The sequence below is a fragment of the Electrophorus electricus genome, chromosome 3 (genome assembly GCF_013358815.1).
Source record: "Electrophorus electricus isolate fEleEle1 chromosome 3, fEleEle1.pri, whole genome shotgun sequence".
Taxonomy (NCBI): domain Eukaryota; kingdom Metazoa; phylum Chordata; class Actinopteri; order Gymnotiformes; family Gymnotidae; genus Electrophorus; species Electrophorus electricus.
Genome location: NC_049537.1, coordinates 30,667,269 through 30,682,372, shown reverse-complemented (window position 1 = coordinate 30,682,372; position 15,104 = coordinate 30,667,269). Strand labels below are relative to the sequence as shown.

The 15,104-nt window shown below is 38.5% G+C and overlaps 2 protein-coding genes across 2 annotated transcripts; one reads left to right on the top strand and one right to left on the bottom strand.

Moving 5' to 3' along the window:
- Positions 1 to 2,436: 2,436 nt before the first annotated feature.
- mep1a.1 (meprin A, alpha (PABA peptide hydrolase), tandem duplicate 1) lies at positions 2,437 to 7,454 on the bottom strand. Its single transcript, XM_035524405.1, has 15 exons — positions 7,446 to 7,454; positions 7,134 to 7,226; positions 6,611 to 6,701; positions 6,338 to 6,379; positions 6,114 to 6,154; positions 5,892 to 5,967; positions 5,668 to 5,785; positions 5,225 to 5,400; positions 4,780 to 5,001; positions 4,254 to 4,397; positions 3,944 to 4,159; positions 3,258 to 3,722; positions 2,800 to 2,973; positions 2,638 to 2,699; positions 2,437 to 2,521 (listed from the first exon to the last, which is right to left on the bottom strand). Exons 1-14 carry the CDS (start codon positions 7,452 to 7,454, stop codon positions 2,650 to 2,652), a joined length of 1,917 nt encoding a protein of 638 aa, XP_035380298.1. The 3' UTR covers positions 2,437 to 2,521; positions 2,638 to 2,649.
- Positions 7,455 to 8,181: 727 nt separating this feature from the next.
- pla2g7 (phospholipase A2, group VII (platelet-activating factor acetylhydrolase, plasma)) lies at positions 8,182 to 14,653 on the top strand. The gene is made up of 11 exons (XM_027015974.2): positions 8,182 to 8,288; positions 9,365 to 9,498; positions 9,930 to 10,080; positions 10,265 to 10,358; positions 10,463 to 10,531; positions 11,400 to 11,565; positions 11,778 to 11,891; positions 12,060 to 12,151; positions 12,293 to 12,463; positions 12,582 to 12,730; positions 13,096 to 14,653. The coding sequence occupies exons 2-11, from the start codon at positions 9,403 to 9,405 to the stop codon at positions 13,194 to 13,196; spliced, it is 1,203 nt and encodes a 400-aa protein (XP_026871775.2). The 5' UTR covers positions 8,182 to 8,288; positions 9,365 to 9,402; the 3' UTR covers positions 13,197 to 14,653.
- Positions 14,654 to 15,104: the final 451 nt, after the last annotated feature.

Genomic DNA, 15,104 nt, shown 5'->3' with positions numbered 1-15,104 from the left:
TCCAAAAAAGTAAAATCAAGTAAAAAACAATTTTTATATCATAATGTTATAATGCTTAAATAAATCTATTGTTAGTTCAATTAAAACTGCATGAGAGAGTGTGTATTCATTTGCCTAAAATTTAAAATTGGGTAAAGTGTTTAAATACCTTTAAGTTGAGCAAAAGAGTGACAGAGATTAATTTCCAGAAGAAGCCCATGGTAGCTCACAAAGATGAAGTCATGTGCCACCACAGTAGCATAAACAGCTCAATAAAGGTTGGCTCTGATGAGTACTTTGATCTGGAAGTACTTTGTCTTGGACACCTACTACCTACTCTCTGCACATAGATGGAGCTGCAAATTCAGGCCATGTGCTTTATCAAGCTGGTGTATAACAAGGGTCAGCACTACTACACAGTTTATCTTGCAAGGATTTCCAAATTGTTTATTACAGCAATTTTATTTCAGAAAGCATCTGCAGTCGGTCAAACCACTGACAAAACAAGGTAGAAAAATGGAAGCTTTTTACAAGTGCACTGCAATATCGTAGCATATTATACATAAGTACTTAGTCAAAATTATCATTGTCATGTCATTGCCATGTTTAATAATACCACTTGCACATAATACACAGAGTGAACTGACACTGAGATCAAATGACTCACAACTAAGCGGTATCATTTGGACCAAAGGTCAACAGAGGATTAAGACATCATGCTATTGTAATTTTCTAATGTTATGCCAGAAACTCCCCTTCATTTTTTATTTGTCATCAGATCTTGGCTGTTCAGTGGGCTCGCTACATATTTTTAATTCACTCACAATAAACAACTTTTCAACAAACTTGTCCTGAAATTGCAGATATTGTAGCATAGTGTGCCTGCCCATTTACAGCTCTGGGACATGCTGCTCTGGAGCAGGACTCTGATGTGACCCTGCATCCAGGAGTTGGGGAGAAGCAGCGGATGCCATAACAGAGCTGTAGTCATGAGGTGAACGTGGCTGTTTGTCACGCGGCACTATAGCACCAGGTCTCTGCCAGGCTAAAGTTCTCCTTCAGGTTTCCTCCAGACAAAGTGAGGTGATGAGCTTTGTCTTAGACCCCGCCCACCCAAGATACAGTCTGGTGATGATTGTCTCAGGCCCCATCCACAGCGTGTCCAATCCACTACCATATGGAAAGACATTACAGAACTTTTGATGCAGAACTACCAAAATAAGGAATGACATTTCATGCAGGCAGTCTAGCTGCTCACACCATAATAACTGCAAACAAAAATAACCTTCTGATCTTCCCTATTGGCAAAGACAGCCTATCAACATGGTATTGTAAATGCATGTATATAAGCAGTAAATATTCTTATGCAACATGACCTGACATCCTTACCAATCATTAATTACTGCTAGCTCTTTATGCCTCAATAAAAAAAAATTCTAAACAGTATTATAAAGTCTTATCAAGATGTAGGTAACATTGGCAAGTTCAATGTGTCAACCACAGAAAAAAGATAAAAACACAGCAAAGTTTACTCACCATGTGATCAGCATGCATCTCTCTTAACAGTGATGTATTGAAATGTATTACAAATGTATTTTTTTATATATAGTGTGTAGTTTAGTCACTGGTGGCAGTTTCTCTGGTACAGTGTGTAGTTTAGTCACTGGTGGCAGTTTCCCTGGTACAGTATGTAGTTTAGTTATTGGTGGCAGTTTCTCTGGTACAGTGTGTAGTTTAGTCACTGGTGGCAATTTCTCTGGTACAGTGTGTAGTTTAGTCACTGGTGGCAGTTTCTCTGGTACAGTGTGTAGTTTAGTTACTGGTGTCAGTTTCCCTGGTACAGTGTGTAGTTTAGTCACTGGTGGCAGTTTCTCTGGTACATTGTGTAGTTTAGTCACTGGTGGCAGTTTCCCTGGTGCAGTGTGTAGTTTAGTTACTGGTGGCAGTTTCTCTGGTACAGTGTGTAGTTTAGTCACTGGTGGCAGTTTCTCTGGTACAGTGTATAGTTTAGTCACTGGTGGCAGTTTCCCTGGTACATTGTGTAGTTTAGTTACTGGTGGCAGTTTCTCTGGTACAGTGTGTAGTTTAGTCACTGGTGGCAGTTTCTCTGGTGCAGTGTGTAGTTTAGTCACTGGTGGCAGTTTCTCTGGTACAGTGTATAGTTTAGTCACTGGTGGCAGTTTCCCTGGTACATTGTGTAGTTTAGTTACTGGTGGCAGTTTCTCTGGTACAGTGTGTAGTTTAGTTACTGGTGGTAGTGTCTCTGGTACCAAAGGCACATTGCTTAAACTAAATGCTGGATAAGCTGATTTAGGACAGGATGATGTACAATAGTTTTATTTCATTTCATTATTTCATTTTATATTAAGAAAAGAGTAGAATGAGACTTTATTATAGTTTATAAACTTTGTTTATTAGAGTTAGAGAATAAGGTCAGGTGTAACCTAATTGGATGGTACAGGGTCAATGGTCTACTTCTAAAGGTATATCTACATCCTGCATTGATACAGAATCAATGAGAGAGGGATGATAGTTTCATTGCCTGGAAAGAAAAAGATGCCTTTAAAACAATTTTATTTGTCTTTCATCTTTTTAAAGTCATTTTTTGGCAGCATCTTTGCCACTTTTGCTGTCTATGTGCTCATGAGACAAGCTCACCTCTTTGTGCTTTCAGTTTTCCATAGCAATAGGGACCTCACTATTTTTCAAAGGTGTTAAGTCTTCACAGAAAGAGAACATAGCACTCAGGATAAAATAAACATGACAGACAAATTTAACTGCCTTATAGACAAACTAAACAAGAAGTCACTTCAAGCTTACCCTCAAAGTCAAGAAGAATGATGAGGTCATCGTTTTTGAGGTAATTCCTTCGACGGAGGTCAAAATGTTTAATAAAATTTCTCCAGCCTCTCGATTTACCTCTGTAGCACTGGCAATCAGGATCATAGGTCCCAACCTTTGCTGGATTGTCCCAATACAATTTGCCTTCAGGAGCTGAACAAATAAACTGTTGTCATTTCTGTGAACTCTTTCTACACACTTTTAGCATTTAGCACATGAGCCAAGAGATTACACATAATCATCAGTAGACAGCATGTGTGCAACCTGGCAAACAAACCCATGCTGTTAGCATTTTGCTCTACCTGCCTTATCAAGTGAGCCAGTGGAGTAAATTCTACATATACCCATGAAGTTAATTACTTTATAAAGAATCTGGTTAAAAAAAACTAGAATTAAAAACAAATTTATCTTAAGAACATCTAATTAAAGTTACCTACTCGTCACAAGGTCTGTGGTGAGGCTTCGGGCAGATGACATCCTCAATTTAATGTCTGCATCCTGGTCCATTACTGTGATGGTAGCCTGACGGTCCACGGCTGGCCACTTCATGGCCCTGTCGTTCTCTCCGCTAGCCAGGTGGAAGTATAGTCCTGTGTAGTCTCCCGAGTAATCAGTGTAGCTAGAGAGAGGGTACACACTTACCCCAAAGGCGTACCCTTCAGAGCTGTAGAAGCGTGGGCTGTTTAGCACAGTATTATGGTTTGCGGTCTGCATGATGTCAGAGAAATTGTGAATACGCCACACAGCGGCAGGACAACGGGTCTCCATCAGGCTGATGTCATCTATGAACACACCCCCTGTGGAGTTAGCAGGGTCTCCACTGACTGCCTGAAAGACGTAGCGGAATTTCACGCCAACTTGCATAGGCACATGAGCAATCTTCCAGGTTTCATCATCATCAGCTAAAAAAAACACACAAGTCACATCACACAAATCATTTGTGCGTGATGTCATTTGTAGTAAGAGCATCTTCACAGTATGTTACTATAAGACACTAAACAAGCCACTGTGCTAGTTATGCCATTCTCAGCATTCTCAGCATAATGTATTTGTGTCTGGTCTTAAAATACAAAGTGTATGCCCAGAACTTCTTAAGTGCCAGTGAGCTAAGTGAGGTATCTACCCCAAATTGTGTCCAGTTTCTTTAGTTTGCGCACTGTTCCTGTCCCGTCATCCATCTTGACCCAGATGGCCAGCCTGTCCTTTGAGCTGCCATTCATTTTGTAAAAGAACTGAAGACACTGCAACTTCCTTTTAGGGTACAGGAGGCGGGACTCAAGCAAGCCGGACTCCAATGCATTTCCGACAGCTGTGTCAAAGTACATAGCGTATCCTGTATCTGAAAAACAAAAACATGAGAATTAGGATTATTCACAAGATGGAAGAGGACTGCTCTTGGGAAATATGCTTGTTAGCCAATGACAAACACTGACCTCGAGGCTGGCCAATGAGAGTGTGAGCGGAGCCAGAGGAGCTCTTGGTGTGAACCCAGTCTCCATCATCGGAAGAACTCTGAATCATACCGCATATATTGATGTGTTCAAATGTGCACTGGTCCAACAAGGTCAGACTGGAAGCTGAAAAACAAAGACTGTCTTTATTTTATATGGTTTCAAGTGAGCAGATGATGTGCATTTTTACTCTAACAGGCAATTTCTAAGACCAAGTATAAGCCTATGTCTAGACTAAGAATTTACAGTGGTGATTTGCAGTGGTGATTCAGTGGTGATTTACAGTGGTGAATCAGTGGTGAATTACAGTGGTGATTTACAGTGGTGAATCAGTGGCGATTCAGTGGTGATTTACAGTGGCACCAGGCTTAATCCTGTCCGGGAAACTGGGCCCAACTGACATGTGAAACATTCTTTATAGGTGAATTTTTTTTTTAATCAACTGATAAACATTATTATTTTGCATTCATAAGTCTGGAAAATTAAATATAAACAGACAGGAACTTACTGCAGTTATACATTCTATTCAGTCTCACAATGTCTTGTTCACTGAAGTCAAGATACTGCCCTATGATGTTGAAGAACTCTGGGATGTTGGTGGTGATGGTGGGAATATTGGGGTCTTTATTGAAGGAGAAAGGTCTATAATGCATGACTGACTCATAGTCATATGGCGTGTTTAAATCAGTAACAAAGCTGTCATCATATTTGTTGAAGTTATGCTGAAGGCCTGATGAAACAGATACAGCAAACTGGTAAATGCAGTTGCCTTGCTGTATTTGACACTTAACAAACATTGCAGAGGGATTTGATAATGCTCTGAAACCATATATACATGATACAGCCACATTATGTAATAGTTTTATACTACTCTGAATAATTCTACTGACTTGGTCAGCTTTATTCTAAACAAAGACTACACAGGCATGCAAAATTACTTCTGATCACCTAACCATCAATGACTTGGTCAAGCCAGATCTTCACGTAGTCATCCCGGTCCTGGCGGGACTGCATGTGATAGAATCCCAGTGCATGGAGCAACTCATGTTCCACCACCGCCTTATGGTCACAGCCTGGCCCCAGGGAGAGGACCTGCCCTCCAGGTTGCTCTCCCACACTTGAAAAGCATCTGGACACAATCACAACACCATGGCCAGTTAGCGAAACACAAAAAACAGGCTTCTTTGTGCTATCATAATCATAATCTGAGACATGACTCTGTTACAAAGAATGTTCTTCAGATTTTACCATGTGTGCAATGTGTTATGTTTCAATTATTAAATGTTAATCATTGTATGATCTTAACTGTTGAAGAGCAAAATAAGTGTGACAAAAAAAACAACAAAAAAAAACATTTTAAAACTAAGATGCATATAGAGTGATGTTTGAAACACACCCATCTAGTTTCTCAAACTTGATGTAGGTCCTTTCTCCTTCATAAGGCTTAAAATCAACACAGGACTTCAATCGATACATCTCAAATGCTTGAAAGACAGTTCCTTTAGCATTCAGGTCTGATGAAATCAGAGATTAATAATTCAACCACACTTTTATTACAGTTATTAAAGTTGACCAACATTACATCAGAGAACAAAGACATTTAATATCTGCCTAACATACCCAGGCTATCAGATAGAATATATGGGATAGGGAACGTCCATCTGTAAGCAGTGTTGATGAGAGCATTTCGCCCAGGCTGTTGGGAATGAAATGTACAATAACTAATACAGGAGGTTCACAAGAAAATGCCAGGAAAAATAAACAACAGGAAAAATAAAAAGGTACTATAGTATGATGTAACAGAGATGTAAGAACTGTATTAAAAATAGTACATGTACTCACAGGAATGAAAATATCCCCTTCAATTAGGGGGGTTTTTGCCCCTGTTAATGAAATGATAGTATTATGTGAACAATTGTTAAATCAGTATTGATAAGATATCTTCAAATATTTGTTGTAATAAACATTGACGCAAACAATGAAATTAACACTGAACCTAAATCAAATAAATGCACGTGTATAAAAAAAAAATTATACAAAATTCAAGGGAAGTTGTATTATCTTACCCAGGTTAAGGAATGGGTTGTCATTTGGTACATCTTCAATCTCTGTTTAAAGAAAATACCTGACTGCATCATGAATTCTTAGTTTATTTACATGTGCATCTGAAATTCATCTAACTTACCATGTATCTGTGGCAATACTGGAATCTTGATTTAAAATAAATAAAGATATTAGTTTATTATTTTTTAATGGGGGGTTACATAAACATCCTTTAAAATGAGCTAACACACGTAGTCACTGCAGACATCAAATGCGACTGGAATTTGGTTACTTACTGCAAAAGCCGCTGCCACAGCAACCACTCCGGCGAGGAGAAGAAGGTTCAACTGGGACATACTGACTGCACATGCAGAAATGGTGCTTTGCCTTAAATAGGAGGGAACTTTGAACACTTTTATATGAGCATTAAGAGGCCCAAGAAATCTGAAAGGCCTTAAAATAGAATGCTAGCGTCTGTATATTTTATGACCAAGGTAGGCTACACGTGCCTCATTTCATACTCTGATGGTTCAGTACTACCCATATGCTGTAAAGAAAGCAAAATTCATACGTATTGCCAACACGAGTAAACAAATCTAATAAACAGACAAAGCCAAAGTTATTATTATTAAATCATGTTATTTTAATATGATTGTGGATGGGTACACAGCTATTAACAAGTGTAAAGCAATGTTTAGACCATTCTGCTGGCGTAAGGAGGAACACTCCCGAATGCTCCTGAAGTGAGATGTGAATATTGTATTGTTGTTACACCTTTGGATAACTGATGTATGTTTTAAACACCTGAAGTATAGCTACCTGTACTGCTGGCACATGGTCAAGGCTCCATGTAATGTGCTGATGCCTCATTTCTGTCTTATGTCTGTCTAGACTGCAGGTGACTGTTGAGATCTAAAAAGAAAAAAAGTGAAATGCCACTGAGATGAATGTTAATAATGTTAATAAAGACATCAAGTTTCAAGTTTGGTTTATTTGTCACATACATAGTCATATACAGTATAACTCGCAGTGAAATGGTTGTGCGGAGAAATCAGGGGTAGCGGGAAGAGCGAAAAGAGCGAAAAAAGTGCCAGGTGTGGACGGAGCAGTCGTGACGGCAGCCGACCTCACCGCCGCCATATCTACAACAATATTGTGATTCTGTGTTGACTATAAAAAATTGTGAACAGTTTTGATGTGAAGATGTTTGTTTTAAAATGCTCTCATAGTATAATTCAAAGTATTCAGTATAAGAATGTTTTGCAAATTAAGTAACAATTTTATTAGCATTCCTTGTGTAGCATATCCGCTGTTTTTAAGGTTTTCCGAACATTTTGTTGCAGACCTTTGGATCATCAGAATGATTTGTCATTTCCAGTGGCAAAGGATTTTAATACTAATGGACACTGCATTAATGAGTTTGCTGTTTTCATTGCCAGTTGTTTGTGAAGGCAGCTATGAAGTTAAAAAATATAAGGAAACTAACTGATCTACACTCTTTGAACTTTAGAGTTCCATGCAATGAATGTTATGATTAAGAACATCTATTAACTTTTAACATATACTGGTGTCACCTCCTAGAACTTACACAGCTGATTTGCATAGGTCTGTTTCTACGCAAATCTTATGTGCACTGAAATGTTTACTACCTATAATTTTTTTAACCAATATTTTCCAGTGTCTTTTTTCTACATTCGACGATACTTATATCGTTATTTATATATTTAATAAAAATGTATCGTTCTGTAATTCCAATTGGGGAGCCTTTTCGCAGACATTTACTACTTTGCGTTACTACTTCGAGATAAGAGTCCCGGAAATAGCGCAGAATGGCGTCAGCAGCACGCCGTAGAGGTCCAGCTGTTTAGGAAGGACAGAAGGAAGAGTGTAGTACCCAAAGACTGTCAACTTCTAACAGAGTTGTACAAGTGCCTCTAATACGGAAGATATATAAGCGGACAATCGCAGTATCAGGTATCGTAATGCCTTCGTCCATTTAATTACTATTAGGAGTTTGATGTCTAACTATTTAACTTGCTTATCTAGACATGGGTTAACAGCATAGCGATAGTAAGCACCGAAGTTAAAGTTGGCACGATGCACGCTTTAAAGATACGTTGCTTCCTAACTGCAAACGGATGCTATTCTATCCACAGCAGACGTCGTTTGTTAGTCAAGCTTCTATTAATCGTGTTGTTATGTGAAGTCACGCTGCTGCTGCGCGAGAGACGTCACGTGCCCGAGTGCGTGCACGCTGTCCAGCATGCAGCCTGTACTTTAGCCTGCAACAGATATCAACGGTCCGCGGTGTGTAGACCATTAACTCGACGTTGACTGCAGGCTACAGTTCTCTTAACTTATTTAAACACAGACGAATTTACATAGGACGTCCCTTTTGCAATTGTTTAACCCGAGGTAGAGTCTGACTTCAATCCCGTCACATTATTGTCAGCATCAGCAAATTTGCGATCGGTTTGCGATCACCACCAACAACAAAACACGCCAATTAGTGCCATGAAGTAGTCTCGATAAGAGTGATTGATATCCTTGTGAATAAATCGCAGTTACAGTTGGAGTGGAACTTATGACAAACCATTATTTAGATCGCTATGAATTAATTTACGTTCAGCGCTGAGCAAGTTTTATTACACTTGATAATTCACTCGCCCAGTTATTTAATACGTAATACTATTTGGCACTGCAGTATGCATGCTTGTCAACAGAGCTGTATTGTCACTACAACTGTATGCCTCGAACATTGGCCTAACTTTGGAGTGTACGCTCACCGTTAACCCCGTTTTAGGAATGGGACTCGTGTGAAAACAGGACGTTAACCTGTTATGTAAAAAGAATATGTAAACGTTAACGTGTGATTGGGAAAACTATGGGAAACGCTCGCACACAAGGTGAGTCATATTTTCCAGAGCAGTAAGATTTCGACACCACATCAGAGAAAAACCGGTTTCTTTCTTTTTCTTTTTCCGTCATGGAAACGCAGTTAAATCACCGGTGACACGCATGCGTCAAAACATTTTCTCGTCTCATGACAGGTCTTCGGTACAAGTGGAACTACCGGCAGTTTGTTGCGATGGGGAATTCAAACGTTCATAATTTAGGAATACCTCCGGGGAAAGGACCACACGAAGTGGGTTGCACTGATTTAATGGTTGGACACACAGTACAGGTATACCAGCAGTTTGGAGGTTGCCTTCAATCCGGTCCTGCCAAGTGCATTAGTGCTGAACAAATGAGTTAAACCACAATTTCGTAGACACTACAGTATAGTACTAAAACAGTAGTAATGTGCTGGTCTGTGTTAGTCAAACAATCTATGACTGTGAAAAAAATTGTCATCAAATACATTTGAACAAGAAGTGGAGACAATTGTTAAACATGAAAGTGTGCATTTTCTTTCTAAAAACAAATTGTGAGCTACTGTTAACTTTAACCTTTGACTGAATGTATCCTAGCATGTTAGTGTTCAGCCCTGTTGTTTCACTGATTTGGCAGGTGTGTTATACCCCCTCTTTGGACATAAAGCATTAAAAAGATAGCATCTTTTTAAAAAAATCTAATTTCATCCGTTTGTCTAACTGGTAATCCATCGATTCACAGGGAACTTTCTTAAGACTGTACTATCCATGCCAAACTTTGGCGACTTCTGAGAGGCCAAATTGGATTCCATGCAGAGAGTACTTCAATGGCCTTGCAGATTTCATGAAGCTAAACAGAGTGCTGAGTGAAAGAACTTTTAGCTACCTCTTTGGTAAGCACTTTGACTAGTTCTTTTTAGAATCCTCTTTTGTAAACAGTGAATAGTTCTTTGTGTTGCTTTAGCTGGCCTTGGAGTATTTTAAATGTATATAATTGTATAGAGTGTATTTATACATTCACTCATTACACATTCAAAAATGATTTATAGTTTTGTAATTTTTGTTTTCTCTGGAAAGGTTCATTTAAAATCCCAGCAGCATGGGATGCATCTTTGAAAGCAGATGGAAAATATCCTTTAATTATCTTTTCCCATGGCCTGGGAGCTTTCCGGTAACGCTAATTCAACGATACCTTTTAACAAGCCGATTTCAGTTTAAAAACCATAGCCAATGAATGCCCTGCACTCTGCCATGGTTGTGCGCGCTGTTTTACAGGACGTTGTATTCAGCCATATGTGTTGAGCTGGCCTCACAGGGGTTCATTGTTGCTGCAGTGGAACACAGGTTTGTCATTTTGAAGTATGATTTGAACACAGAGTATGTTTAACAGGTCGTGTGTGAGGCTCGGGTAACAGCAGACTGTAAATAAATCTGACTAACAGAAAAGGACATTTGATAAATGACCTCATCTGGATGTGTGTCAGTGGGCAGCTGTTCATGTCAGAAGTGTGGGGAAGTGTAGATTAAAAACTAAATCGTAACATTGTGTGCTCTGGGTACATTTAAGCAAGAAATCTTAAGGATTTTATGTCTTTAAATTAAAGTTGCAACAGAGTTTCATCTATTGTACACAAGTTGTACAATACAAGTAATGTCTCATTACATCCACATACTGGAAATCAGTTTGTTCATTTACAAATTAACAAATAGCTTGTTTTGTGTCTTAAAGCAGTCAAAACATAATATAAAACAGCATCAAGTAGTATCAAGTATCACTATAATCCATCCTCTGAATCAAAAATAAATTTAACGAGTCGATATGGTCAGATACATGAAACAGTGACTTTCACTGCTTTTTTCAGACATTAATTTTCATTCAAAAACTGTCAAGATTAGTTCAAGTCAGGAGATTGAGTACAACACCCACTTCACAATGTGTGCATAATTTGCACTTAATTTTCCTGAACAAATTTAATCAGGGGTCTTCATATCTGTATGGCTGATGTATATACTCCACTCAGAGAAATGTATTCCATCAATAGTTCCTCAGTTATCTAATTTGTGAATGACAGCACTAAGTTGTTTACTCATGAACAGGGATACAGCTAAGAATGAACAAATTAAGCTTACATCTTTGCTTCAGCCTAAAGCCTCTGCTGAATCCTTAAGCAAATAAAACGTAAAACGTGCACTCTTTTCCTCCTTTTTCTAGAGATGAGTCGGCGAGTGCAACGTACTACTACAAAGAGAAGACGGGACAAAAGACTCATCCACCACATCAAAACCTTCGGCCTGTATCTGACAATTTGGAGGAGCAATGGATGTATTACAGATCACTTAAACTTGGAGAGAATGAATTCTCTCTTAGAAACAAGCAAGTGAGATTCACCATCTTTCCATTGTTGTACAAAAACTAAACTGGACATTTAACTTGCAAATCCTCAGTTATCAGTAATTACAAATTAGTTTTGACAATATGCCATAATATTCCTAAATTTTGATTATTATAATATCATGTATAATGGTATATAATGTAGCCATTCTTTGAGCTGATCCAGGAGAGGTGTAATGTATTTTTATTTTTATCCAGGTGAAACAAAGAGCAGATGAATGCATCAGAGCTTTGGAGCTTCTTATTGAGATCAACTCAGGAAAGTCTGTGGACAATGTCTTACTGTCTCAGTTTGACTGGTCAAAGATGGAGGTGAATATAACAGCAAAAGCCATCAACTACAATTACCACACCCCTCTACCCATACAACTAGAAGCATTGAAATAAAAGCTAGTGGGTAGAAAGTGTTTCAGTGGTACACAATTCATTAGATGTCAGTGCAGTAATTGGTACAGGCTGAAGCTCACTGTTTCTTCACAGAATTGCATGGATTTGTGTAGAATAGCAGTTATGGGACATTCCTTTGGTGGGGCCACAGTGATAGAGTGTTTGTGCAAGGAAGTCAAATTCAAGTAAGTGTTTAAGTGTTTTGTGGCATTCCGTTTCAGATCAGTTTTGCTGAATAGTTATTTCTACATTTATCTAAAAATAAGTTTAGATATGAAAGAATTGGGGAAGTGTAGGGATCTTAATTAGTATTATTTTCACCTCAGGTGTGGTGTTGCACTGGACACCTGGATGTTTCCCCTTGATAATGAGATATTTCCAAGCGTGAAACAGCCTATTTTTTTTATAAACTCCGAAAAGTTCCACTGGGCAGGGAACATCGTTTGTATGAAGAAGCTAGACTCAGAAACAATTCCAAGGAAAATGATCACCATCAGGTCAGTTATATTTTACTAATACTTAGCATAAAACCAGCATGCTAAGCTTACAGAACAGTCCAAAATATATATTTAAATTTGAAGCTTAAAAAGGGATTTGAAACATTTCTCTTGGTAGGGGAGCAGTCCATCAGAGCTTTCCTGATTTCACATTTATGACTGGTAACTGGGTTGGGAAGATCATGAAACTCAAAGGAGAAATCAATCCTCATATAGCAATGGATCTTTGCAACAGAGCTTCTTTAGCATTCCTTCAGCGACACTTGTGTAAGTTAAACTGCTTTTAGAAAATGAATGGTCAGTTTAAAACCAGTGCAGGTTTGGATATCAATTTCTAAACTTAGGTGCATGTACTGATGGCTTGTAAATCTGCTGTGCATTAACTTCATACTTCTCTATAGTGATTGAACAAAGAGTTTAGCAGTAAACTCATGTGAATAACAAATGTTACAACTCCATTTATTTGCCTCATCTTTCCAACTCAGTACAAACCTATATATAAACAGAACACTGCACAAGCATTCTTGATAAACTGTTGTAAATTGTAACTTGTCAATTTTTACATTTTCTATATGCTCCCCAGCAAACTATCGTCACAGAACTTCTGACTAAACAGACATCTTTTCTCACAGATTTAGATAGAGACTTCAATCAATGGGATCATTTAATTGATGGAAAAGATGACAACCTGCTTCAAGGCACCAACCTCACTGTACTTCAGTCAGCAATCTAAACTTATCATGAAAACCAACAGTAGCTAAACTTTCATATTTCTGTTCCTATCCAAGTAAGCATAACGATGGCTCTATGTATAATCAGCAATAAACCTAATCAGGGTGCCCAGCTCCGGTCAAACTGCTCGAGGGCTGTAGAATTTCTGCATACCTGGCTGTACTATTCATGTGCATCTGAAGGCTTTGAATAACTGGATTCAAGTGTGTTAAATTAGGGTTGGAACTTTGCAGGATGGTAGATCACCCCTTTGGTTTAAGGTTCAATGACTGGAATGAGAACCTTGGATATAATAGATGAGCTGACTGTAGTCCACAGAGTTGACTGGCTATTAGATCCATTCACCCCAATCATTCCTACAAATTGCACAACTTATGCATTACAATGTGTCGTATTCCACGTGCCTGTGGTGGGATGTACATTTCTAGTATTAGTGTTTAGCTAAACAGTGGACTTGGCCTGTATAGACTGGATCGTGATGACATGGAAAGAAATGTGTAGCTGTCCCACCTACAGCTGTTTACACAGTACAGCATTCCTGCACAATGCAGCCATCACCCTCTAGAGTCCATGTCCAGCTTAACTCTTGTTCAAGGCAAGCAATTACACATTAAACTAGCAAAACCAGTGTGTATGATTGAAGTTTCAATATAGATTGGACCTTGTAATGATTTGAGTGAAGTAACTATTTAAGCATATTGTTACAATAATGCAGTGCAATGTTTTTTATAGCATATGTTATGAGAAGTGTTTATTAGAAATGCCTTGAAGATGCAGGGTTAGCCTATAAGCCAACTGTTGCCATAGACAATGTTAGCCATCACTAAAATCCATTACTGGCCAGTTCCTGATCCCAGGACTGCTGGTGAATGGAGATTTTTGGATCTCTACCCAGCAGTGAGACAAATGCAAAAATCATTAACAATACTATCCTGCTGGTATTAATGCTGTGCTGAGAATGGTACAGCATACATTTAATATCCAAGTCAGCAACAAAATTCCTTGTCAGAAGTAATGTGCCAGGTGGGGTTTATGCTATAGTCTGGACATTTATACAATGCACCTGTAGGAAAGGTGCACCTACTAAAGTGGCCAATGAGCTTAGAATTAAAAGGGAGGCGTTTTATGAAATGGGTGGTGTGTATTTTACTCTCTGTCACATGCCTTGCTTCTGTTTAGTAACACTGCCCTTTTCTATTAAGGACTAAATATTGCCCCATTTCATATTAATATGTGGCACTGAAGGTGTTGCAAAATAGAGAGTAACACTTTTTCTGCCTGGCATGCACATGTTTAGAATTAGCTCCAACAGTTATAGGTCAGGTTTCCTCCAGAAGCTTGAATTTCACTCATATGTAAGATTTATCTACTTTCTGGTGCTTTAATCTGTTACGAATCATTTGTAATGCCATCAGTGAAACTGTTTTTAACACTACATCTTTTTCAGACAAAATGGGGAGGGGGGGGGGGGGGTTGTGTTTTTAAATAATGCTAAATATGTTATGCATTTTTAAAACGTAAATAAAAAAAAGTTACAATACCTGCTACTTTTTCATGCGAGTTGTGACTGAAGTTCACTAGACAATAGTGAAGCACTGACCAGTATTTGTTCATTTTGATCATTATAGCATCAGACAGTGAGATTCTTGTCACTTTATTTATATGTAGGGTTTTGCATATTTATATAAACACTTTGAGAAGTTTGGACTAAATTATAGTGGGATCTTGGAAAATCTGATTTTATCCAAAATTAAAAAGGTATTTGGATGGGGCCGCAAGGGGGGGAAAAAAGGGGGTTAGGTTACAGAATTTTCCCCCAGAACTTCAGCAGACTGTGGAAAACGAATAGATCTGTAAGGACTGTGCGAGCTCCATCGGAGGGAAAAGGAAAACAAAATGATGGTTCAAA

Coding starts and splice junctions, on each gene's coding strand:
- mep1a.1 (XM_035524405.1), bottom strand. Junction 5,786..5,891: donor TATTCTATCTGATAGCCTGG/GTATGTTAGGCA, acceptor TGATTTCATCAG/ACCTGAATGCTAAAGGAACT. Junction 5,002..5,224: donor GCTTGACCAAGTCATTGATG/GTTAGGTGATCA, acceptor CTGTTTCATCAG/GCCTTCAGCATAACTTCAAC.
- pla2g7 (XM_027015974.2), top strand. CDS start 9,403: ATGGGGAATTCAAACGTTCATAATTTAGGAATACCTCCGGGGAAAGGA. Junction 10,532..11,399: donor GTTGCTGCAGTGGAACACAG/GTTTGTCATTTT, acceptor TCCTTTTTCTAG/AGATGAGTCGGCGAGTGCAA. Junction 11,566..11,777: donor TCTCTCTTAGAAACAAGCAA/GTGAGATTCACC, acceptor ATTTTTATCCAG/GTGAAACAAAGAGCAGATGA.